The 23,858-nt window shown below is 34.7% G+C and overlaps 3 protein-coding genes across 5 annotated transcripts; 1 reads left to right on the top strand and 2 right to left on the bottom strand.

The window, feature by feature from the left end:
* Positions 1-799: 799 nt before the first annotated feature.
* Positions 800-6,551, bottom strand: gcc1 (GRIP and coiled-coil domain containing 1). Of its 2 annotated transcripts, none has more exons than XM_065268493.1 (3): positions 6,490-6,551; positions 4,862-6,011; positions 800-2,825 (listed from the first exon to the last, which is right to left on the bottom strand). In XM_065268493.1, exons 2-3 carry the CDS (start codon positions 5,963-5,965, stop codon positions 1,512-1,514), a joined length of 2,418 nt encoding a protein of 805 aa, XP_065124565.1. In that variant the 5' UTR covers positions 5,966-6,011; positions 6,490-6,551; the 3' UTR covers positions 800-1,511. The 2 variants fall into 2 exon arrangements, with proteins under 2 accessions (XP_065124565.1, XP_065124566.1); XM_065268494.1 differs by having other exon boundaries at positions 6,499-6,543.
* Positions 6,552-8,387: 1,836 nt separating this feature from the next.
* On the bottom strand, positions 8,388-10,045 carry lamtor4 (late endosomal/lysosomal adaptor, MAPK and MTOR activator 4). 2 transcript variants are annotated; one of them, XM_065268473.2, is made up of 4 exons: positions 9,899-10,045; positions 9,616-9,696; positions 9,328-9,445; positions 8,388-9,161 (listed from the first exon to the last, which is right to left on the bottom strand). In XM_065268473.2, exons 1-4 carry the CDS (start codon positions 9,899-9,901, stop codon positions 9,064-9,066), a joined length of 300 nt encoding a protein of 99 aa, XP_065124545.1. In that variant the 5' UTR covers positions 9,902-10,045; the 3' UTR covers positions 8,388-9,063. The 2 variants fall into 2 exon arrangements, with proteins under 2 accessions (XP_065124545.1, XP_065124544.1); XM_065268472.1 differs by lacking the exon at positions 9,899-10,045 and having other exon boundaries at positions 9,616-9,702.
* Positions 10,046-10,283: 238 nt separating this feature from the next.
* atp6v1f (ATPase H+ transporting V1 subunit F) lies at positions 10,284-11,925 on the top strand. The gene is made up of 2 exons (XM_065268471.2): positions 10,284-10,545; positions 10,928-11,925. The coding sequence occupies exons 1-2, from the start codon at positions 10,388-10,390 to the stop codon at positions 11,127-11,129; spliced, it is 360 nt and encodes a 119-aa protein (XP_065124543.1). The 5' UTR covers positions 10,284-10,387; the 3' UTR covers positions 11,130-11,925.
* The last annotated feature ends 11,933 nt before the right edge of the window (positions 11,926-23,858 follow it).

The following is a 23,858-nucleotide window of genomic DNA, read 5'->3' as shown; positions in this document are numbered from 1 at the left end:
TGACAAACCTGAAAGAACATAATTTGGAGATTCTGCACATGCATTTTAAATCAAAGTATTATGCTTCTATTAATTAAATTAACATTTAATAAGCATCTGTTGCGGTAATGATAATCAAAATGTTGTGTAAGCATTCTGACAAGACAATATTTCAAATTTACTGTAAAAAAAATGATCTGTTAGCCATCTTGAAGTAACTGGTCCATGTGCTTGGTCACTCAAAATCAAACTCTATTAAAATTCTGTATGTGTGCTTAAACTGTTCTCAAAAAGTGTTGCGGAGGATGAGAACATCAGGCATGGACACATAATTTTCCGAATTTTTCTTCATTATTATTATTATACATGAATATTCAGTAAATATTTTTTCTGTCATCTAAAGTAGTCTAGCAAAACATCCATTTTTTTTTTCTAAATATTTTTGTGTTCATTTGATTAAATTACAACATAACGCATGCTCAAACACAGCCGGACACATTGCGGTAATGAGAATTTCAGCAGAAAATGAGATAAAATTGACAAATTATAAATTCTTATGTTGAAATCACACATTGTGCAAGGTAGAACACAGTATTGTGTTAATTCTGATGCTTTTTAATATTACTATATTACACATTTTATAGCTAAAATCATTAGTGCCGTGGTGTTTCAATGGTTTCGTGAGAATCACCCACCTAGTAGGACTAACATGCTATGGAAGTCAATGGTGCTTTTGAATTATTTCTTTAAATTTTCCTTTTTTATGTTTTTAATGTTATTTAATATTTAATTATATCCACATACAAAAACCATCAAAAACTGAAGAGAGAAAAATAGTATATTTAATTGAAAATATACATTTAACAATGCAGGAATGTTAAAATTTAAATAGAAAAGAATGATCTCCAGTTGGTTAGTTATCTCAAACCATCATATAGAAACAGGTGTAACAGTGCAGTCATCAAATGCCCAAGCATATATTACAAAAATCTAAAGAAACTGTAAGGTATAAATGATAAACCAAATAATTAAAACCACTCGAGCTTTGCAACCTCAATGCATACCACTGATAAAAGGTGATCCCAAAGCATCCCAATTTTAATCTTTTAGAATTAACTGCACGTTCACCATGAACCATATAAAAGTGCTAATGTCTGAAAGCATAAATAGACTGTTTTCTCTTCAAAGCCTGTTTACATTTTTTTCTCAGCATAATAATCACATATTTCACATGGCCATCTTTGGCATAACTCTTTCTGTAGATTTTAACCTTTAAAAATTAACCAAAATAGTGTTACATTAACATACTGTATATTTTATATAAACCTATACAACAGAGGTTATATTAAAGTTGTCCTGTCCTTAATAATTATACAAAATTTTATGGAAACAGGTGCACCCATGTACAAGACACAGTGTCAAGAACTGCTTATCTGCCAGTTTAACAAAGGAAAGGTGTTCATGTTGCTCTTTTTGGTACCCTTTCACAACTACACACCAAATTGTTGGCCTATAAAATGTCTCTTTTTGCATTATCGCTTCCCTGCCGTCCACCAGCTGTGGGCCTGCTGCTTCAGGACAACTTGCTTCTCTTGAGGACTAAAGTGTAAAATGGTCAAAATTGCCGTGAGTGTCTGCTGTCGCCCTCTGGTGTCATGCAGCGTGAGAAACTTGTAAATCACGTTCTTTAGATACTCAAGATTGGCGCCATCTCTTCCCTGGTCCCGAATTCGCTTGTCCAGCTGGCCGCGTAGCTCAGCAACCTCTTCTTCATGTCTCTCCCCATTAGCAATAAGCTTCCCTTGCAGCTGGTGCAAGTCTTCCTCGAGTCGATGCTTTTGTTTGCGTAAAGCGGCAACCTCCACCTCCTTGCGTGCAAGCTGTTCGGCGTACAGTAATAAAGTCGGCTCATTCGGCCCGGCTAGTTTAAGGGCTTGAGCGATAATGTCACTTTCTTCCTGTGCTGGATCATCCTTCTCTACGTCACCTTCTTCCATCACTGTACCATTATTTGCAGGAAATCTCTGATGGCTTCCAAAGCCAACCACCGCAGCAGCCCGAAGCCGCTCCAGCTCAAGGTCTTTTTCTGCTAGTAGGGCCATTGTGCGGTCTCTTTGTTTGTGCAGCTCTTCTTCGAGCCGAAGGAAGTTCTCCCTGTGCTGGGCATCCAACTTCTCAACTTCCTGTTTATGGGCCTGTTGGAACGACACAAGACCTTGCTGTCGCTCCTCCAGTTCACGTTTGTGCCGTGCTTCGGCTTCATCTGAAACAATGCGAAGGTTGATGTACTTCTCCTTCAGCTCAGCCAGCTGGTCACGTGCTTCCTCCAACTCTTTGGCTTGGTTGCCATCTTTTGTGTTTTTAGTCTTCAGGACACCTTGTACTCTCATTTTGTAGCGTTCAAACTCCTCTCTCAGTTGCCGAAGCTCTTGCTGGTAGTGAAGTACCGTGGTCTTCTCACCTTCAGAGGCTTCGATGTCTTTCTCGTCCTCTATGAGTCTCTCAAGATCCAAATTCTGGTTTTGAGACCTTTGTGCGGCCAACAGCAGTAACTTCTTCACCTTCTCAAGCTTGTCCTTCAACACGTCCACGTTCAAGTTTGTGTCATCGATGCTTAGATCGGACGTTGTCGTCCTGTTGACGGCTGCGATAGCCAAGGTTTTATTTTCTGTGTCTAGTTGAAGGATGCGCTCTCGCAACCTCTGAGCATTCTGTTGGTCCTTCTGTCTGGCCTTTTCGCAGGCACCCAGCAACTCAGATAGTTCAGATACTCGCTCCTCAAGGCTGGCAACTCTTGCTTCCTCCATCTGCGCCTGGTCTCTTAAACGCTCCTCTGTCTGTGCAGTCTACATAGACAAATAAAGAAATTAAAATTAATGTTTGGACCCTTATGACGGAATTACATCCTTAAAGGGATAGTACACCCAAAAATGAACGCAAAGATATTTTGAAAAATGTTTGTAAGAGATCTGGGGCACTATTGAGTTCCATAAAAGGAAAAAAATAATACAATGGTAGTCAATGGTGCCCCAAACATTGTTCTGCTGAACACAAATAAAGATTAAAAAAAGCAACTAAACATATCTGAGGCACCATTGACTTCCATAGTATTACGTTTTCCTACTATGGAATTGTGCCCCAGATGTGTTTGTTCTGCTGAACACAAATAACGATGTAACAAAATGCAACTTAACAGATCTGGGTCCCCATTGACTTCCATAGTATTACGTTTTCCTACTATGGAATTGTGCCCCAGATGTGTTTGGTTACAAACATTGTTCTGCTGAACACAAATAATGATTTAAAAAAAATGCAACTAAACAGATCTGGGGCACCATTAACTTCCATAGTATTACGTTTTCCTACTATGGAATTGTGCCCCAGATGTGTTTGGTTGCAAACATTGTTCTGCTGTACACAAATAACGATTAAAAAAAAAATGCAACTAAACAGATCCGGGGCACCATTAAGTTCCATAGTATTACGTTTTCCTACTATGGAATTGTGCCCCAGATGTGTTTGGTTGCAAACATTGTTCTGCTGTACACAAATAACGATTAAAAAAAAAATGCAAATAAACAGATCTGGGGCACCATTGACTTCCAAAGTATTATGTTTTCCTACTATGGAAGTTAATTGTGCCCCAGATGTGTTTGGTTGTAGGGCTGTCACGGTTATGAAGTTTGTCTGACAGTTAATTGTCTGATAAATCGTGACGATTATGACTATTTATTGTCTATTTTATTGCTTTGACATTAAATTCTCATACATTTTTTTCTTTGTTTATAAAATAATTTTCACACATTGTTGTGATTATTTAAATTAAATCTTTTTGCAAGGTTTACCCGGCAGAAAATATGAATACACATTAGTATAAAGTAATCCAATACTGTTTTGTTTATACAGGAGCTACGGCTCCCCCTTGTGTTTTTTAGAGAGATGTGCAATCATTGCGGTGATCTGAAATCATCACGATGAGGTCAAACAATCGCGATGAGATGATTATTTAAAGGCTCTCTAAGCGAATCTGCGAGACGTTAGTTATTGTTGACGTTTGAAACAGTTTTCAAACAGACGGAGCGTAGCTAACTCCTCCCCCTCCCTTCCGTGCTTTCATGAACGCGCCCAACCCCCACCCCCAAATCCTTTTTGTCGTTTATTGGCTGGAATACTTTGTTTTGTTTTGTGATGCTAGGTTTGGCCACTTGTTGATATTGCCGTTTGTGAAGCCTGGGCTGTCTACAGAGATCGCGTTTTTTTACGGTTTGATCAGCGGACAGGCAGCAAGCAGATAGTGACGAGATGTTTCCGGTATGTAACAAAAAATGTTTTATGGTCTAAAACGCTTCAATTCGCTTAGAGCGCCTTTAATAATTGTGACAGCCCTATTTGGTTGCAAACATTGTTCTGCTGAACACAAATAACGATTTAAAAAAAATTCAACCAAACACATCTGGGGCAACATTGACTTCCATAGTATTATGGTTTTCCTACGATGGAAGTCAATAGTGCCCCAGATCTGATTGGTTACAAACATTACATATCTTCATTTGTGTTAAGCATAACGAAGACATTTAAACAGGTTTGGAATAACTTGAGGTTGAATAAATGATAACACAATGTTCATGTTTGGGTGAACTATCTCTTTAAATCACACTTTTTGTTGATCTAGTAATAAACTTGCAACAAAAGGCATCCCGCAATTGTTAAAGAGTAAATGTACTTTGTAATCTGAAGATGTGAAGATGCAATTATAATTATCATGACCATGACTACAACATATAACCGCCGCCCAAATTTACACACCCATGTTGCTCAGTATTACCGTGGCCTGTCATCATAAATGTAAATATGATTCAAATAATAACACTTTAAAACATACCTTTCTTATTTCTTGCTGAAGCTGCTGATGAAAGTGTGCTTTGAGCTCTGCCATCTCCAGCTGGAGCTCCTCCACACGTGGGTCTGGTTTGCTCTTATCCTCTTCTGCAGCTTTCAGGCTCTTCCTCAGCTCCTCTAGTTCCTGAGTCATCTCTTTCAGGTGCGTCTCAGAATCCAGCCCTCGATCCGCTGCCTGCATCGCCTCAGCTAGGCCTTCTCGTGCATCTTCCAGTTTGAGCTCTGCATCCTGTCTCAGTCCCCGCTCCTCCTGGAGAAGTTTCTGGAGCTCTCTGAGCATGTGAGCGTGATCGCTTTGCTCCCGTTCCCGTTCGTGCTGCTGGGTGATGACACGGGCTTTGCTCTCTGCCAGTTGCTCTTGCAGGCTCTGAAGCTCCGCCTGGTGCTGCTTCTGAACTTCTTCCATCCTGGCCTGTAGCTCCTCCATTTCCTGCTTCATCTTCCGCTTGTCCGCCTGGAACGAGGCTTCCATTCTGGATTTCTCTTGAGTGACGGTTACCAGGGAACTGGTCAGGGTGGATAGTTGTGTTTTCAGCTGGAGTACACAACGGTCTGCTTCTACTGCAGAGGAAACAGCGGGTGGTTGCTGCTCCATACATCCACTGCTTCCGGTACTAATGCCACTCTCTGACCCATTTGCTTCATCAGCTTGTTGGGTCAAGACAGGTGCGACGGCACCAACTGCTCCATCTAAGGTACAGGTTTGGTCCTCCTCCAATAGGTCTCCCTTAGTGCTACTACTGGTCACACTGGCGGCTGTATCTGCAGAGGCTGCTGTGTCCTGACTATCTTCACTATGAAGAGAACAGCGGTCATCCCCAAGGTCAAGGGGTCGTTCTGTGTTCCCATGGCTTCCACTTGAAGAAAAATCATCCTCGCAATGACTTAAGTCGACTTTTTGAGAAATGGTCAGGACCTGCAGGCTGGCCTCCAATGCCTCTTTTTCCTTAAGTAGGCCTTGGTATGCCCTGACAACATCTTTAAATCGAGTCTGATACTTTACTAGTTGTTTCTTCTGCACTTCAATGGTGTCAAGCAGTTCTTTCTTGCTTGGGCCTGCACCGAAGCTCATGCCAAATTTCTCCATGTTGTATCACTCAGTCAGGTTTCATACTCAATGATATAACCTCCACCTGCAAAGTCAACATGCACTTTATTGCTACCAGAAAAGCAGAGCGGTGTGAATCTTTAAGAAAAATTTGCTTGATGAAACACATCCTATTTATATACTCGAAAAAGGTTTTTGTAATAAATGTATCACACACATATCCAATAGCACTGGCCAGCTACAAAATGACCAAAACACAATGTTGCTATAATACTAGGATAAAAGCTTACAAGTAAATATTTAAAAGCTGACACAGTCGGTTTAATAAACGTTAGTACTATATCCTTTCTTTTTATGCCAAGCAAACGCGGACTTAAGTTTAACTGCTCATATTTGTTGGCTAACTAGATAGCAGGTTGGAAATGTCACATAATATTAGCACCTAAAAGCACATACCACGACAGCAAAAACACTGTGAGCTATGTGCATATATCTTATGCATTTAAAAACATTTACTACAGCAACATTTAATGCTCACATATTTATATTAAAACGAGAATTACCGCAATAACCTGAATACGTGTCCTGTTTACTTGCACTACAGTCTCTTCCTGCTTGGGAAGTGACGTAGGAGTAAAAAATAAAAGTTTAATAATTTAATAGTCTTGCGATGAAGATCTAAGAGCGTTACAGGAAAAACGTAATATATTTATGTAAAACAACCCTTAATCAGTAACAAACAATTTATTACTATTTAATACTTTGAGGTATTTTACAGTGGGGGTAATTTAATTTAGAGAAACTTAAAATTTGTGTAAAATGTAAAATGAGATTCGCGTTAAAATAAATTCGAGGTAAAGACCCAGACAAAACAAGGTAATATACACTTACATATCAAACAAGATTAAAACAATACATAATAATAATAATAATAATAATAATAATAATAATAATAATAATAATAATAATAATAATAATAATAATTTAATATAAAGATACTTAAAAGTCTGGTAACGGCTGTGCTAATTAAATTATATAAACACAATTTTTAAGCATTTTTTCCCTGTAAGTTAATTATGTATCAATTGGTCTGGATGCAGCTGGTAAAACAACTGTTGACTACAAACTAAAGCTAGGAGAAATTTTAATAACCATCCCAAGTTACGTTTGGTGACTATTTTCTATTATCATCCCATTCTTTTGTTTAAATACATAGTTTTTGCTATTTTATTAAAAGTTTAATTCATAATCAAATAATTGTCACCTATTTAATGTTCATTCTGTCACTTAAATAAATAACTGAACTCACAAAGTCACTTAACTTTAAAAAGCAATTAAAACTACTAGCTTTATGCTCTATCAATTGAGATATATGACATCAACTAGTGATGTTATTACATATGACCCATCTTTTGTGATCATCAGCAAGAATGAATTGAGAGATGCAATTCTCCTTTGTGTTTGCCAACAAACAAGACCTGCCAGATTCTTGTCATATTTACTCAGTATCTTGCAACTGAAATCTTCTGTGCTCTATTGTTTGTAAAAGTATCAAGCTATTTTTAGCATATATTAATATTTTTTTTAAGTTAAAGCCACTTGTGCCACCCAATGAATGGGACTCTATGACGGGCTGGATTGGTTATCTAAACTATTTAAGCATTAACATGGGAAAAAACAGGAGCAGAATGGAAAAATAGATGACGGTAAATGAGCATTGCTTTAGAGAAAAGCATTTTGAAATGCTTGTGACTGAAAGTTTTTCATCTTGATATTACGCAATCAGTTTCTGTTCTAAAGCACTTCTCTTTTTTCCTTCCGCATTTCCCTATTTTTTAACTTCCTAATTATTATGGCCATTTTATAGTATAAATTAAGTTGTATGTATAAAACAAACGTGCCTTTACACTGTTAAAAAATTCCTTGTTTTAAGTTTAATCCACCTAAATTTACAATTCATTGCAACTTTCTTGACTAGTGAGGAGTTGCTATAAATTATAAAAATAAAGTTGAATAAGCTTAAGTTTTGAAAGTAAATTTAAGTTGATTGAACTTAAAAATTTAAGTTCAACAAGGAATTTTACCGTGTAGATGGTTGTGAAGAATGTTTAAATAAGTTTAAGGGCAATACTGGGTGTATTGGGGTTTAAAGTATAGATAATTTGAAAATTATTTATTTCCAAAATTACATGTACCATGTCATTCTAGAATGTAGCATGGGAAGATCAGACCAGATAGTTTTTTGTGTATGAAGAACATTTTTAAAAGGCATTTTGAAGCAATTTTTAATATTGTTTAATATACTCAAACTGAAATGAACTATTTTATTGTGTTGCAAACCAAAGCACCACTGTATGTAATAAACATGCACTAGCTTTAAGCAAGATCCAAACATGCACTGTTAACTCTAATGTAATTTAAATATAACAATTCTACTAAAGAAGAGAAAAGAAACAAAAAATATGCATAGTATTTTTATTTTATGTATTATTGTTAATGCAATTATTAAAAGGTGAGACTGTTAAATAAACACACTTGAAAATAGATCATAAAAAGCATTTAGTGCATTTTAGGTTCTGCTTTTATAGATCCCATGTTCTATAACACCTGTGGATCCCCTGCACTCCCTGGACCATTACAACAAATTACACCTTAACATGAAGACACATCACACATTAAAAATAATAACACCCAGTGTAATGTTATCAATGATAAGCTGCTTTTGTGACTTGCGCACATGTGAACATGTATACATTACTCCTGTCTTATGCATACACAATGATCAGGTCTTACATTACAACCGCTTGTAGATTTACACAAAGAACATATAGGATTTGGATTATATAAGTTAAAATCTAAATACACACTTATTACAAAATGGCAAAGTTAATGAAGCTAAATCAAAAACAGTATTTAATCATGCATCAAAAAGATAATTTGTGACAACAGTCTGTGACATACAACACCTAAGCTTACTGGGCCTCAGACTAATAGTCCTGACACCACCAGAGTCCCAAATCTGTGTAATAAGGTTTTCCAAAAATGAGCATTATTTTGCTGAACATCAGATAGTTGTAAAGGCTGGGTCTTTTCCTGTAATAGTGTGTGTGCAGGACCAGTTCATATTATCCTTTCTACTAGACAGTAACAGGTTCCCGTTGGTTGTTTTGCCTCTTGACTACAAAAACTTTCTGTCCAGAGATGGTCACAGCATAAACGTAGTCTTCAAACATCACTGTGAACAAAAGCATAATAGCAGCAGGACATTTACTAAGTGATGGCACCAAGCAGATTTTGTCAACAGTGCTTGTCACAGAAATAAAGATTATACATTTTACGTTCATGACTTTCACTCAGAGATCATGTAGAAGTCCAGACTGAACAACGTGAATGTATCTTACCTGACATGCGTTTGAAAGGAGGCTCTGCTGTCCCATGTAATCTAAACCGACAAGCTGTTCTGACCATCTGCATGATCACTCCTGCTGTGTGTTCATCATTCTCCAGCTCACCTGCAGACTGTTCAACAAATTTACACAATAATTTACTCACCTCTACCTACAGATATTTGTATCACTTAAGGTTTTATTCATTACAGTTATATTTTAAGGACTTAAAATGTTCAAGACAGCAAGAACTCTGTTATATTATTACATAAAATTGATCATTTAAACAGTTTCATAACTCACCGCGAGTACACCGTCTTCACTAATAACCAAATACCCAATTTGATCGGGTATTCTCTCCAAACCCTGGGTCAGAGCCGTGGTCTGCATAAAATAAAAAGATAATGTAACGTTAGATGTAGAATAAACATTAAGTGACAGCCTTCCAGCACACTAACTGTAATGTTTTTATTTCTTTACTAGCCATAAATGTACGCAATAAAACGAAACTGTACGTTATAAACCCTCTATATTTAAAGACATTTTTATAAAACACTAAATAACACCCAAATAAACTTATACATACCATTTTAGGCAGTGCAGATGAAGTTTGACTGTTGTTTTCCTGCACCTCCCGTCTCACGTGACAGATGAGGAAGCGTCGCGTGAATATGACGTCACATTGCGTGGAGACGTTCTTCCAGTAAATTGGCAAAATACGTTAATTCTATATATTTATATTTTCATCAAAATTTAAATATTTTATCTTTAAAGCAAAATTATTAGAGTGTGACCTGTAATCACACAATTCTCACAACATTTAGAGCTGTTTTGCCCATAAATATTACTCATCTGTTTCAGGATCAGATTTACTGAGAATCACGATGCCTACGACTACAGGCATTAACGCGAGTGGCACCGTTCTCAGGTCAGCTGTCGGAACATCGAGCGTAACTCGCTTGTCAAAGCGGAAGTGCGGTAGTAGTCAGCTGATTATAAGCATATGATCCAGCAGGACGGGAAAACATTTCATCCATTCTGTCTTTAATTTGTGAAAATATAAGCCGAACTCGTCATGCCTGGACGAGGGAAATTAATCGCCGTTATCGGGGATGAGGACACATGTACCGGATTCCTGCTTGGTGGTGTCGGAGAGCTTAATAAAAACCGAAAGCCCAATTTCTTGGTGGTGGAGAAGGACACTAGCATCACAGAGATAGAGGAGACATTCAAGTAGGATATTTCAAATAGATGAATCATTTAAAATCACACATCAGTCAGTTATGTAAATACTTATCGTTTTGTTAGGGCATGTGTCATTTAAATTGTATTTATATGTATGTATAATTGTAAAAAAAAACCTTAGGCTTATAATACTGAATATTTCTGTCCGTCGTGCAGGTTTTCTTAGGTTTCTAGTATATAAAAGTTTCCTTTTTTCAAGTTTTTTTATTCACAATACACTACAGTTATACAAACCTATTTCTCAAAATTAACTCAAGGCATGCTTTTATCATTACCTGCTTTCTCTGGTTCAAACCCATGACCTTTTCAATGCACCACTTGAGCTACAGGAACATAACATAAGGTGAATTTATCTGTTCTTCATTTACAGGAGTTTCCTGGCTCGCAATGACATTGGCATTATCCTCATCAACCAGTTCATTGCAGAGATGATTCGTCATGCCATAGATGCTCACATGGAGTCCATCCCTGCAGTGCTGGAGATTCCTTCCAAAGAGCATCCGTACGATGCCTCCAAAGATTCAATCCTGCGCAGGGCCAAAGGCATGTTTTCTGCTGAGGACTTCCGATAAGCAGCTACCTCTGTGGGGTCATGATCTGGCTTGGGTAGAGCAGAGAAAATGAGGGTTCGGTTGATAGTGACCTGTATATGACGTGTGGTTTACCTTTTGTTCTTCTCCATCTTGCTGAGGCTGGAAACCATATTATAAAGATTATATAATGTTATTATGTCCACTGTTGTTAATGTGGCGTTGTGTGATGTAATTTTTAATTCTTATGTTTAAAGTAACGGAAATTGTTGTGTGTGTTTCTGGTGATTAATTGATTTTATTGTTTAATAGACCTATTTAATTCCTAAAGTAAGAAACGCTGGTTAACAAAATGCTATTTCGGAATTCAAGCTATTGTGTAAACTATCATTTGTAAAAAGCTGATAATATTGGATTGCGTAATCCACTTGATTAAGGGTCTCCTTAAATCTTACCCAAACTAAGTATTTTTACAAAAAATATGTACAGTAAATGCTCTTGTTTGCTATTACAGTGCACAACATGACTTAATTTACAAAGCAGACTGAATATGAAAAAAAACCGATATGTTAATGCTGCAGATTGCTTAACTCTTATAAAAAGTTATAGTAGTAGTTAAATGCCTCTGTAGTGGTCAGCCAATTTCTGTTGTGATGTGGCTTCATTTCTTATTTTGTGAGTTTTGGTTTGCTTTGTATATTTTATGATTTTACAGTTGACTGTAAGTTTTCATACTTAGCATAAAAGCCCTTAATAATATGATGTCATAAAAATATGTGTTAACTTATGTCTTGAAGACATGTGAACTGCAGTTTATTAAAAGTAATGAAGTCTGAAACTTTTGCCATTGTTTGATGACTTAACATAGTTAAATAACTAAAGTTCAACACTTGCAAAGTATTTTTCTTACACAACTGTTAGGAGCGTATAAATATAAGTTATAATAAAACTTTACATCCTCTTTGGCCCTATAGTTCCTGGAAATCAGTGTGTCACAATCTGATGGTCAGTCACATTGCTGAACACTATACACTCTAAAAACAACGGGTACTAAATAGCACTAAAAGTCGTTCACTGGCTCGTAATCATAGGGGAACCATTTTAAGTGCTATATAGCACCTATGTAGCACATGTGTAGAACCATATTTGGTGCTATAGTGGTGCTATTTTACCCCCGGATCGGATGGTTCTTCATAGGTGCTATATAGCACTAAAAATGGTTCCCCAATGATTACGAGCTTTTAGTGCTATTTAGCACTATTTTTTTTAGAGTGTTTCGAATGAAGGGGTGAGCTGTAGACTGAGCCATTGGTTGCAATTTACAATCTCACAGCTAGATGCTGCTAAAAATCTACACAGTGACTTGAACTACAAACTATGGGATGGTTTCACGGACAGGGATTAGATTGATGCCAGGACTAGGCCTTAGTTTAATTAGGAAATATAACTAGTTTTGACAAACATGCCTTACTAAAAACATTTCTTGTGTGCATTTTGAGGCAAAATGAAGGGCACTGATGTATTTTAAGATATATCAGTCAAATTGTTTTCAGTTTTGACAGCTCTTACATTTATTTTAGTCTAGGGCTAGTCTAATCCCTGTCTGGGAAACCGCCCCTATAAGATTACATGTTCGCGGATCATCTACACCTGTTACTGAACAGCTTAAATCTGTGCTATAAAGTGCCACCTTGTTTTGAATCATTTAAAAAACATTATTCCATCTATTTCTACTTCATAAACGTAGAACTGAAACAGTTTTAATCAAAAGATTGATCAGTTTAATGTGACAAACACACAGGTCCATGTCGAACTTTAGTCAAAAAGCAAATGTTTTCCCATGATTACTGTCCAACACTGTGACACTAACAGATTTATTGATCCTCAGTAAATCTTATGTCCTCACTTTAAAAATATTTAGCATTGTGCAGATCTCAACCTGTTTTTCTTACAGTGTGTCTTTTAAACAATGTTTATTAATGTCTTATTCAAGGACAAAATCTACTCTGATCTGTGGGAATCCCTCACACATTAACATATCAGATCAGATTAACAGATTGAAGAGGATTTAAATGGACAGAGAAGGAAATATATACTTTGGTGTTTCATGGTGTTTAATGCAGCGCTGGTGTTTCATGGCCAACATGATTTCTGTTTGGGCTTTGAGTTTTCTGTTCCTGAACTACACTCTTGGAGTTCCCATTTTCAATATCACAAGGTAAAATTGTATCAAAATTATAGATAATAATATATAATAATTAATATATTTGTATTGATTGTGAAGTTATTTATTTTTCACCAGATCCGATCATCTGAGTGGAAACATCACCATTTACAACTTCACCCAGGAATCTGATATGTGAGGGCAGTTTAATGTATTATCATGGAACAAAAAATGCATAAAAAACTGAACTTAAAATTTTACTGTAAAATATATATATATATATATTTTATATATATATTAAATTATAAATTTAATATATAATTTTTATATATTAAATACTTTATGTTAAGGAATGCCACAGATGTGAATTTAAAAAGGTGAGTATATTCAGACCAATGAGACATCAAAACACACAGAAGCTTGATGTAGCATGTAGAGCAGTGCTTCTCAAACCTTTTCAGCGTGCGGCCCCCCTTGTGTACAGTGCACATTTTAATTAAACAAAACATCACATTATACAAAGTGGTGCTGTTGGTTAGTAGCCTTATTTTTTTTTAGGTGTAATTACACAGAATTCATGATAAATTGATGTATTTTATAAAATGTCATAAAACTGGGACCTCCTGGCACCATATCGCGGCTCCCCTGGTGGCCCCGGACCCAAGTTTGAGAACCACTGATTTAGAGTATTCGATAATATGAACTGGGGTTTGGGGTGAGGCAGTAATCACAAAATCACATATAGTCACTTATTCTGAAATCTAAAACTTTGAATAGGTATTTGGGGCTATTGTTTATTTAAATGAGATGGATTTGATGAGTGAGTGCAGTTTGGTGTTTTAAAAGCAAATGCATGACAATTTAAAATGAAAAAATCTTTACCTTTTTCAATCAGTTATTGTCATTGTTTTTCAACAAAATTTTGACATTAATACAATAAAACTACTGTTTTTTTTGTAAAAAAAAAACCAGTAAGCTGATGTAGTTATTTTTATAAGGTTAATAATTTTTTTCTCATACCAGGATTGACTACAACCTCACTAAAGTGTTTTCAGGTCTTGGGTGAGTACAGTTTCATGTTCTAATACTTTATAAAAAAATCAGAAATGTAAAAATCTTTGCTCAACTCAGTTTAGCCTCTTTTTACAATTTACACACTGATTTATGACAATACACCTTTTTTCTATATATTTTCAAGTGAGTAAGCTGATATAGTTATTTTTATAAGGTTAATTATAATTTTTTATTTCATACAAGGATTGACAACAACCTCACTAAAGTGATTCCAGGTCCTTTGTGAGTACAGTTTCATAATCTTATACTTTATAAAAAAAAAATTCAGAAATGTAAAAATCTTTGCTCAACTCAATGTAACCTCTTTCTACAATTTACACACTGATTTATGACAATATAATTTTTTTTCTATATATATATTTTCAGGTGAGTAAGCTGATGTAGTTATTTTTATATTGTTAATTTTTTTTATCTCATACCAGGATTGACAACAACCTCTCTAAAGTGGTTCCATGTCCTTTGTGAGTACAGTTTCATGATCTAATACTTTAAAAAAAAAACAAAAAAAAAACAAAAAACAAATCAGAAATGTAAAAATGTTTGCTCAACTCAATGTAACCTCTTTCTACAATTTACACACTGATTTATGACAATATCATTTTTTTCTATTTATATTTTCAGGTGAGTAAGCTGATGTAGTTATTTTTATAAGGTTATTTTTTTATCTCATACCAGGATTGACAACAACCTCTCTGAAGTGGTTCCATGTCCTTTGTGAGTACAGTTTCATGATGTAATACTTTATCAAAAAAAGCTGGTCAGTGTCTATTGCTGGTCAGTGTCTATTATAATTCATGAATTAATTCATTAATGTGATACATAGGAAGTCCCATACAGACCAACACAAACCCTAAACCTAAAATTTGATAGCAGCTACTAAATATTGTGTTTTTAACCTGGAGTTATAAACTAAAATACAGTTTTGTCAAAAATAAATCATTTTCACACATGAAAAAATGTTATGTTCATGAAGGTTATTTTGTTAATCTAGGCTTGTTTTTATCCTTCATGTTTAATTTTAGGGGGGCAGTGGCAGGACCTCCCACAAAGTAAGAATTAACACGTTAACAGTGAAATGGATATTCATTTATTCATATAAATAATAAATATTCACAAATAATAATTTGAACAAATAAGAGCATTTTTAATCAAGGAAAAACTATAATACAAGATTAAGATAATATGTTTCTGTACTTTGCAGAGGCTGCCCATTCTCTCCCTGTATCATACACAGGGTGGCCGAAAATATACAAACTGGCGATGAGATTGCAGGGAGAGCCACATCGGACCCGAAAGGACTTGGGAAAAAATAAGAGCAGTATAGAACTGGCATGTTACTTTCTAATGTATTTGATTTTGTTTGCCTTTTCTAAATTTAAAAACACAAATCTCAATTCAAACACACTGCAAATGGTAAAATTATGTTAATAAAATGTTTGATTTATCATTCCTTCATGCCTTTTCATTTACTATGATAAGATATAAGTTATATTATTTTTTTTATGATAGATCAAATACAATAATCATTGGCAACTTTTCTTGCTGATAGCGAGTTTCTAAAATAACTTGTGTAGAGTTTTCAGTGCATAAAACACATTCAGCTTGCATCTCTATCGGCTGTCCCGGGAGGTTCCGGGTCCATGCCTCCACTCATTTCATTAAAGGATATTAGTTAAACAGCCGTTTATGACCAAATGTTTATTCAATATTACATATTTAAGTGAAAATTTTATAAACTCTGTGTACACTGCAGTCTCCAGGAAAACAGAATCAGACAGCAATAAAATAATAATTCATAAAAAATCTGTCTATGAGTCCATGTCATTTTGTATTTTGTTATGAAAATAATAATTAGAATTGGGTGTTTTTGGTAGTTTTGCTTTATGGTACGTGTATATTAGCGTGATTTTTTTGTTATTTCCCTATGGCATTTGAGAAAGATTGGACTTGGAAATGGTACATGAGGTCACACTTAACAAAGCATATGAGTTTATTTCCCTGGTAAATAGCAGTGTAACTAATTACTAAAACTATTTAAATAATTTTACAGTAACCATAAAAAAAATGGCAAGTTAGTCTGCAAAAATTATGCAATAAGCAATTTTTTCGGGTGTAATGGAAAAGTAATAGTGTAACTACTGGGAGTATTAAGTAAAGTAATAATATTACTTTTAAAAAAAGTAAGTAGTTATGACTAATATATTGCATTTTTTAGTAACAAGCCCAACACTACAGATCACCCACCCACCAATCTAATACACAAGTGCAGTTTGGTGTATCATTTAAAGCAGTGGTCACCAACCCTGTTCCTGAAGATCTACCCTCACTTTAGATCCAACCCTACCTCAATTCAAGCTATGCATTTTATCATAACATAAATTCACATGGAATCAAACCCCATGACCCTTGCAGCGATATGCTCCACTAGTTAAGCTAAAAACATACAAAATTAGTGAAAGGAAGTCAGAGGTACATTTACCCCCCAAAATAAGCTCATTTAATAAATATAACATTAAGAAAGATCAAAATGTGAAAACATGACATCACTAAAATATTCCTAAAAGACATACGTGAGAAATGAACATATACTGTAAACACATCACGTCTTGTTTTGGGAAAAATTGTCCCAGTGAGATGGTTGGTATGATACACTATATGAAAGTGTATTATATATGTACAGTAATTTATGTCTGATAACAACTAATGGGGCTTACAGTACAACACTAAATAATGCTTGATATCTTTCCTACTGTCATTCATTTAGCCAGTACAAGACAATTATGCAGCTTGGTTTGACCTCAACAGATGACAGACAGTTCATGGACTGTCCATGGACACATAATAAACTCCCTATATATACTTATATTATATAATGATTGAAACAAACATTGCTAATAGATCAATTATACAAACTAATAGACAGCATGTGCCGGTTCTTGCATGAAACAAACATTTTCCCATACTGTCAAACACTTGATGACTCTTTGTTGATCTAATTAAAGCTTTTAAATATTTTATAAAATTGAGGATATCAAATTGCTTTTCTTAGTGTATCTTTTAGTCAATGTTTGTCCATGTCTTATCGAAGGACAAACTTCTACTTAGATCTGTGGGAATCACTGACATAGATATATCAACAGATTAAAGAGCTTTTATAAGGACAGGGAAGGGAACAGATGCTTGGTTCAGATTTACTCTGCTCAGTAAATCAGTGCTGACGATGAACAACATGACTTCTGTTTGGGCTCTGAGTTTTCTGCTCCTAAACTACACTCTTGGGTCTCTCATCTCTAATATCACAAGGTAATATTTTATCAAACATTAGTGAGGTGTTAATGTTATAAAGATCTTTATACTAATTTTACTAATTTATCTTTGTTGTTTGTAAAGTTATGTTAATAGTCTATAGTTATTATTTCTATTTCTCACCAGATCTGATCTGACTGGAAACATCACCAATAACAACTTTACCGAGCCATCTGATATGTGAGGGCAGTTTAATGTACATGTATTATGCTCGAACCGTAAATGAAATTTTACAATGACATATTATTTTGTTTTTTATGAAAATTACAACACATGTGTTCTGTTAAATTTTTTAGGAATGGCACAAATGTGAACGTCAGAAGGTGAGTAGATTCAGACCAAAGAGAGATGGAGAACATGTAAGCTCAATTTAAATACATGATAATGTGAATTGGGTTTTGAGTGAAACAGCAATGTTCACATATTCTGAAATATAAGACTTTGAATGTAAATATAAAGATTTTTGAATACACCACACATTCGGGGCTATTGTTTACCTTAATGGGATCATTAAATTACTATAGTTATAAACATTATAAAATGTAAAATGATGTAACTGAATTTGAACAATATTAAAATAAAATATATAACTTTTTGATTGGTAGTTATTTTTATCTCTATACCAGATTTGATCTGATGGGAAACATCAACATGTTGATCTATACATTTGAGATATGAGTGCAGTTTGGTGTTTTAAAAGAAAATGTTTTGCTACCTTTTTCTGTCATTTATTGTCATTGTTTTCAGCTAATTTATGACAATAGAATACAATTGAATATTGTGCGTGTTACTTATTTGTGTTATATGTTTTTCTGTTTGGGCTCTAAATATTATGCGTCTGAACATTGTTTGGTATCCATTCTCATCCATTATCGCACATGGTCATATATTTTGAGGTGTGAATGAGGTGTTAGTTATTTTTATAATGTTTATTTTTTTTCTCATAACCAGATTTATCTTGCCGACAGACAATCACATATTTTTGTAAGTTTTTTCCTTAATTTTGTTATGTCATATTAAACCATTAAAATAATCGCCTGTTTTTATCATTCTGGTATTTCTTGTTAGGAGGGGATATCCCGGGTGAGAATTCATAACATATTCACGGTCAAACTTTCAATAAATATTATGTAATTATTCACATTTAATTTGAAGAAATAAGGGTATTTTAACAAAATTTTAGGCAAAACTATAATCCAGTGTGTATAACATGTTTCTGTACTTTGTTGAAGGCCATGCAGACTTTCTACCTGTCTCATACATGAAACAGGAAGCAGAATCCAGACTGGCGATGAGCATGCAGGGGGATCCACAAGGGACCCTTATGGGCCTGGGAAAAAATGAAAAATGAAAATAAAAACGTTTTTTTTAAATGTCTTTAATTTTATTGAGCCACTCTTAAATTTTAAAACATCAATCTGGATTCAAATACATTGTAAATGATATAAAGAATAAAATGTTTTATTCATAATTCACTGATACCACTCATTACTTTAACAAAATGTAAGTTATATCCTCTTTTTACTAACTAAAACACTGGCAAATATTGTGATGATGTCACATTGTTTTGATGACTGTGTATCTGATGTGTGAAAATGTACTGCAATTTTTTCTCTGACAGTGTATGGTTGATTTAACGCCTTGTTTCATTTACATGACAATTATGCAGCTTGATTAGACCTTAACTACGATACAAAATACTGCATGGGTTGTTAGACACAATATTCCCCCGTATATCAATTTTATATAACGCTAGAAATTACCTAGAAATAACTTTGTATCTCCTGCTTCAATTTAATAAAGACTTTTGGAGTGCAGACCTTTTGCATTGCTTGATATAACGTTAAAACAAACCTGGCTGATCACTAGCCATCTGAAACAGAGAATGTGTAGGTGTTGCACTTTTTTTTGCATTCCTTTGGAAACTGTCCAACATTGTGACACTTGGGATTGATTTATCTTTAATGTATTGCTCTCGGTTTAAAGTCTAAAATATTTTCATAACATTGATCAGATCTCTTGGATGTTTATCTTTGTGTGTCCTTTAAACATTATTTGTCCATGTCTTATTCAAGGACAGTATTAGCACACACATACAGATATCAAAGGTTTAAAGAGTATTTGAATGGGAAGGGATAGGAATATATGCTTATAGCTGATCTGATTCATTCAGATTCACTCTGCTCAATATACCACGGACAACATGTTTTCTGTTTGGGTCCTGAGTTTTCTGCTCCTTACCTACACTCTTGGGTCACCCATCCCTAATAGCACAAGGTAATATATTTAAATGCAAGATGAGTGAGGTGTTACTTTGACATACGTGACTAACACAAATAACTTTATATGTATTGTATCCCGTTTTGGCAGTGGATTGAACACAACAGATGGGAACCTTACATTGTGAGTATATTAAGATGATCAAAAATAACCAGTCTACATGGAGAAAATGATTTTGGGCTGAGATAACAATGTACACATACCAAAGGTCAATAAATATTAACACTGGCCAATAGATCCCAAGACTTTGCACTTTGAATGTAATGTAAACAAACAGAATTTTGATCACATTGCACATTTTAAACTCCTGTTTACTTAAACGAGTTACGAGTAAATTACTTTTCATTTTAAACATTGTAACATTTAGTTGCTGAAATTGAATAATATTATTTACATAACTTTGTGGTTTATATTTTAACATTAGTTATTTTGATCTTTTAATAGATATGATCAGACGGGAAATAACACCTTTAACAACGTTACCCATGGCAGGTGAGCATTTTTAATGCTTTATAAGGAAACGTCTATGTGTTAATGGATGCTGGTTTGTATTGATTTGCATTGTAAAAGAAATTTCTATGTAATTGTTAATTTCTTCATTACATCTCAAACATGTTTAGTAATCTACAATGTGATATAATGTTAATATTGTATCAATATGCTAAAACATTTGCTGATATGTGTCACACAACACTGAATCACATTTCAAGAGTTACATACCTTTAATATCAAATCATTGATGTTGTGTTTACAATAATACATTTTTTTTCTTTATTTTAGGGGGAAAAGCCAAAAACAGGAAATGTGAGATTTTATATTTATTAGCAATATATATTTACTTTAACCAAACACTCTGCTGGTTATTTTTAACCCAATGCTGGGTACACATTGGATAGAACACATATTTGGTTAATAAATAAACATATGCTGGGTTTTTTTTTCAACTCAAGGTTGGGTTAACAACAACCCAGCATTGGTTTATTTTTCTGTCCACAGCATTGAAATAAAAATAACCCACCAGAATTTAAAGTGAACTTTAGGGAAATGTATTATTTGCATTATAAGTGTAAGCTAATACTTTTCTGTACTTATAGTGTGTTTATGTCTGGATGCGGTTTGTTTTCCTGTTTCATTCACAAACTGGACAAACAATTGAGCACTGGGAATGAGTTTGCTGGGAAATACGCATCCTCCCCGGATGGTCCTGGGAAAAAATAAGAAGAGTGAGGGGATAAACGGCCACTTTGAAATGTGTTTTATTTTAACTTTATCTATAGCTAAAAAAAATCACTGTCCACTACTAACCTTATTATTTTGATTAAATAAAACAAGTTAAATTGTATTTGTTTATGATACTTAAAAAAGGTTCAAGCTTTTCACATATTCAGTTTGTTCCCCATATTAAATGCTACATTTACAGTAAGCATTTGGCCGACGCTCCCATTAAAACTGACTTACTGTACAGTATATTTAATCTCATTGTCTCTTTACATGCCTTTTCTGGCAATCTATACAGTGTGAAAAAAGTTGGTTCAACCAAAGTAATTTCCCTGTTTGCTTTAAAATGTTTACTTATTTTAACTTATAAATATTAGTTGACACAATAATTTTTATAAATTTTTTGAGTTAACTAATATTTTTAAGTTAAATTTAACTCAAAATTTTTCACTGTAAAAAGTAATACATAAATCTAACTCATAAAAATTGAGGCAAGTGATTGCATTTGATGTTTTAAGTTGTAGCCTTTTTTAAGTATAATAAACACTGTAATATTACTTAAATCAAACACGACAAAATTAAGTTAAGTTAACTAATAGTTCTTGTATTACTCAGTTTATTTTACTTTTCTTGGTGCAGGTAACTTTTTTATGGTTTGTTGTTGTTTCCATAAACATGGATTTAGACTTTATCTTTCTGTGAGATGAGGGCACGAATTGTTTATTTAATCAACACGCCCACCCAGTTTAGTTTTGGGCAGCTCTAAAGCGCGACATATTTCAGTATGCAGTCTATGCACAAGCACCAGTCTTCTGAACAATGGTAACAAAACTCAAAGATAAAACAAAAACTCTTCTAAATCTCGAAGATAAATGAACATTAAACACTAAAAAGTCTTTCTTTTTAGTTAAAAAACATAAAATAGCGTTTAAATTTACATTTCACTGTCCAAATGCAGTTATATGCAAAGCATGCTGGGAACTGCGAGTCTACTGCCTAGTTAGCCATGTTTACTTAAATCATTCATGTAGTTTCAACACAAAGTTATTAAGCTAATTTCCTTCTTACAATTTAAGTGGATTATACATGATAAAATGAAGCTGAATTTACTCATTAAAGTGTTCATTTACATTTTCTCAGATTATTCATCTTTTTATGTTATTTTAACTCAAATTTTGATTAAAAAAACAAGAATTAATTTTTTTTAATACAGTTTATCTTTGTTAAATCTACTAAGGCACTTTTTACAGTGAACATGTAACTTATTTTTTAAATTGGACCAATAAATCTTTTTTACAATGTAGGCTACACCACACGCAAGATACCCCTTAATAATAGGTCTGTATTATTAATCACGGACCAATTAAAATCATGAGGCTTTCATGATTCTGCCATTTTGTCCCATGTTTAATCTAGTCTTGTGGCAGGATCATGACAGACCCATGTTTTGTGTGGGATCACGTGGTTTTAGTATTAGGTGTGTTCGAGATCATCCGGCGCTGCGCAGACTGATCGGCGAGGTTTGCCGCTTGCAGTCGAGGGAGGAACTGAAGACGGAGCTGTGAAGCCGGACACCTGCTGCTTGCCGTAGTGACGTGTGCGCCGTGTTTCCTTGTTATTAATCGCGAATGAAGTGAATTAGATGCTGAATTTGATAAAAACAAACCTTTTAATAAAAAGTTGCAACCAGAAACATTTTATATTGAATATTTTAATTGCTGCTTATACTGTATACCCGAAAATAACGGGAAACAAGCCTATATTATTAAAATACCAATAGAGTTTGTTATTTTCCTTTTTATTTTATTACACGACAGAATATAACATATTTAAGCATATTAAAGTGTTTTTTCCTGTTTTAAAACATGAATTTATAATGTTTATTAGTGGAACTAAAGGTTGGATTAAACTTGAAACGCACGTGATCGTTGTCATCAGTGAGGCGACCAATCACGTCAAGCTGTTACGTCATTACAACTCCGGGCAGCCGCTCTGGAGAAGCTGCACCGGCTGAGCTAGCCGGCTACTCTCGAAACGCTCTCGCGGTACTTAAAAACCATATGACACAGTCACGTGCATGCAGCGCCAGCTGAAGTCGGACAAACTTACTAACCGGAATGCACTGCTTCAAGTCAGCCGCCGATCGGTCTGCGCAGCGCCGCATGAAGTCGAACACACCTATTGGTTTTACTAGACCACGTGTTCCCTGTGTCTTGTCTCTTTTACCTTGCTCCCTTGTTATCCTCATCTTTATTGTTTAACTCCTGTCACATGTTGCCCTCATTAGTTGTCCTCTATTTAAGGTCCTTGTGTTTGTTGTTCTGTGCTTGTTCATTGTATATTCCATGTCTGTGAGTATACTCATTGTCATTGTATTCAGTGTTTAGTCCAGTTTATTGTTAAGTGTCATCCAGTTTAGTGTAGTTTTGTATCTTGTCCAGTTTAGTGTTTACTCCTTCTGTTTTAGTCATCCTGTTTATGTTGTTTTGCCCCCTCGTGGGCCTTTGTTTTCTGTTTTTATAATAAGTCTTTTGGCTGAGAAACTGCGTTCTGCTTTTGGGTTCCATCTTACATACATTCTAACAGAGGCGGTCTGGACCTCTGTAAATTTTTCATATTAAAAAATAAAATGTTTTGGTGCTTGCATTAACTCTTGGACTCTAATCGGTCCACCAGGATAAAGTGTACCTATCTGGCAGTCATTAAGTCAGTTTAATTTTCCAATCCAA

Source organism: Paramisgurnus dabryanus, chromosome 1, assembly GCF_030506205.2.
Source record: "Paramisgurnus dabryanus chromosome 1, PD_genome_1.1, whole genome shotgun sequence".
Classification (NCBI taxonomy): Eukaryota; Metazoa; Chordata; class Actinopteri; order Cypriniformes; family Cobitidae; genus Paramisgurnus; species Paramisgurnus dabryanus.
The sequence above is the reverse complement of the archived record's forward strand: the minus strand, read 5'-3'. Positions and strand labels throughout refer to the sequence as shown.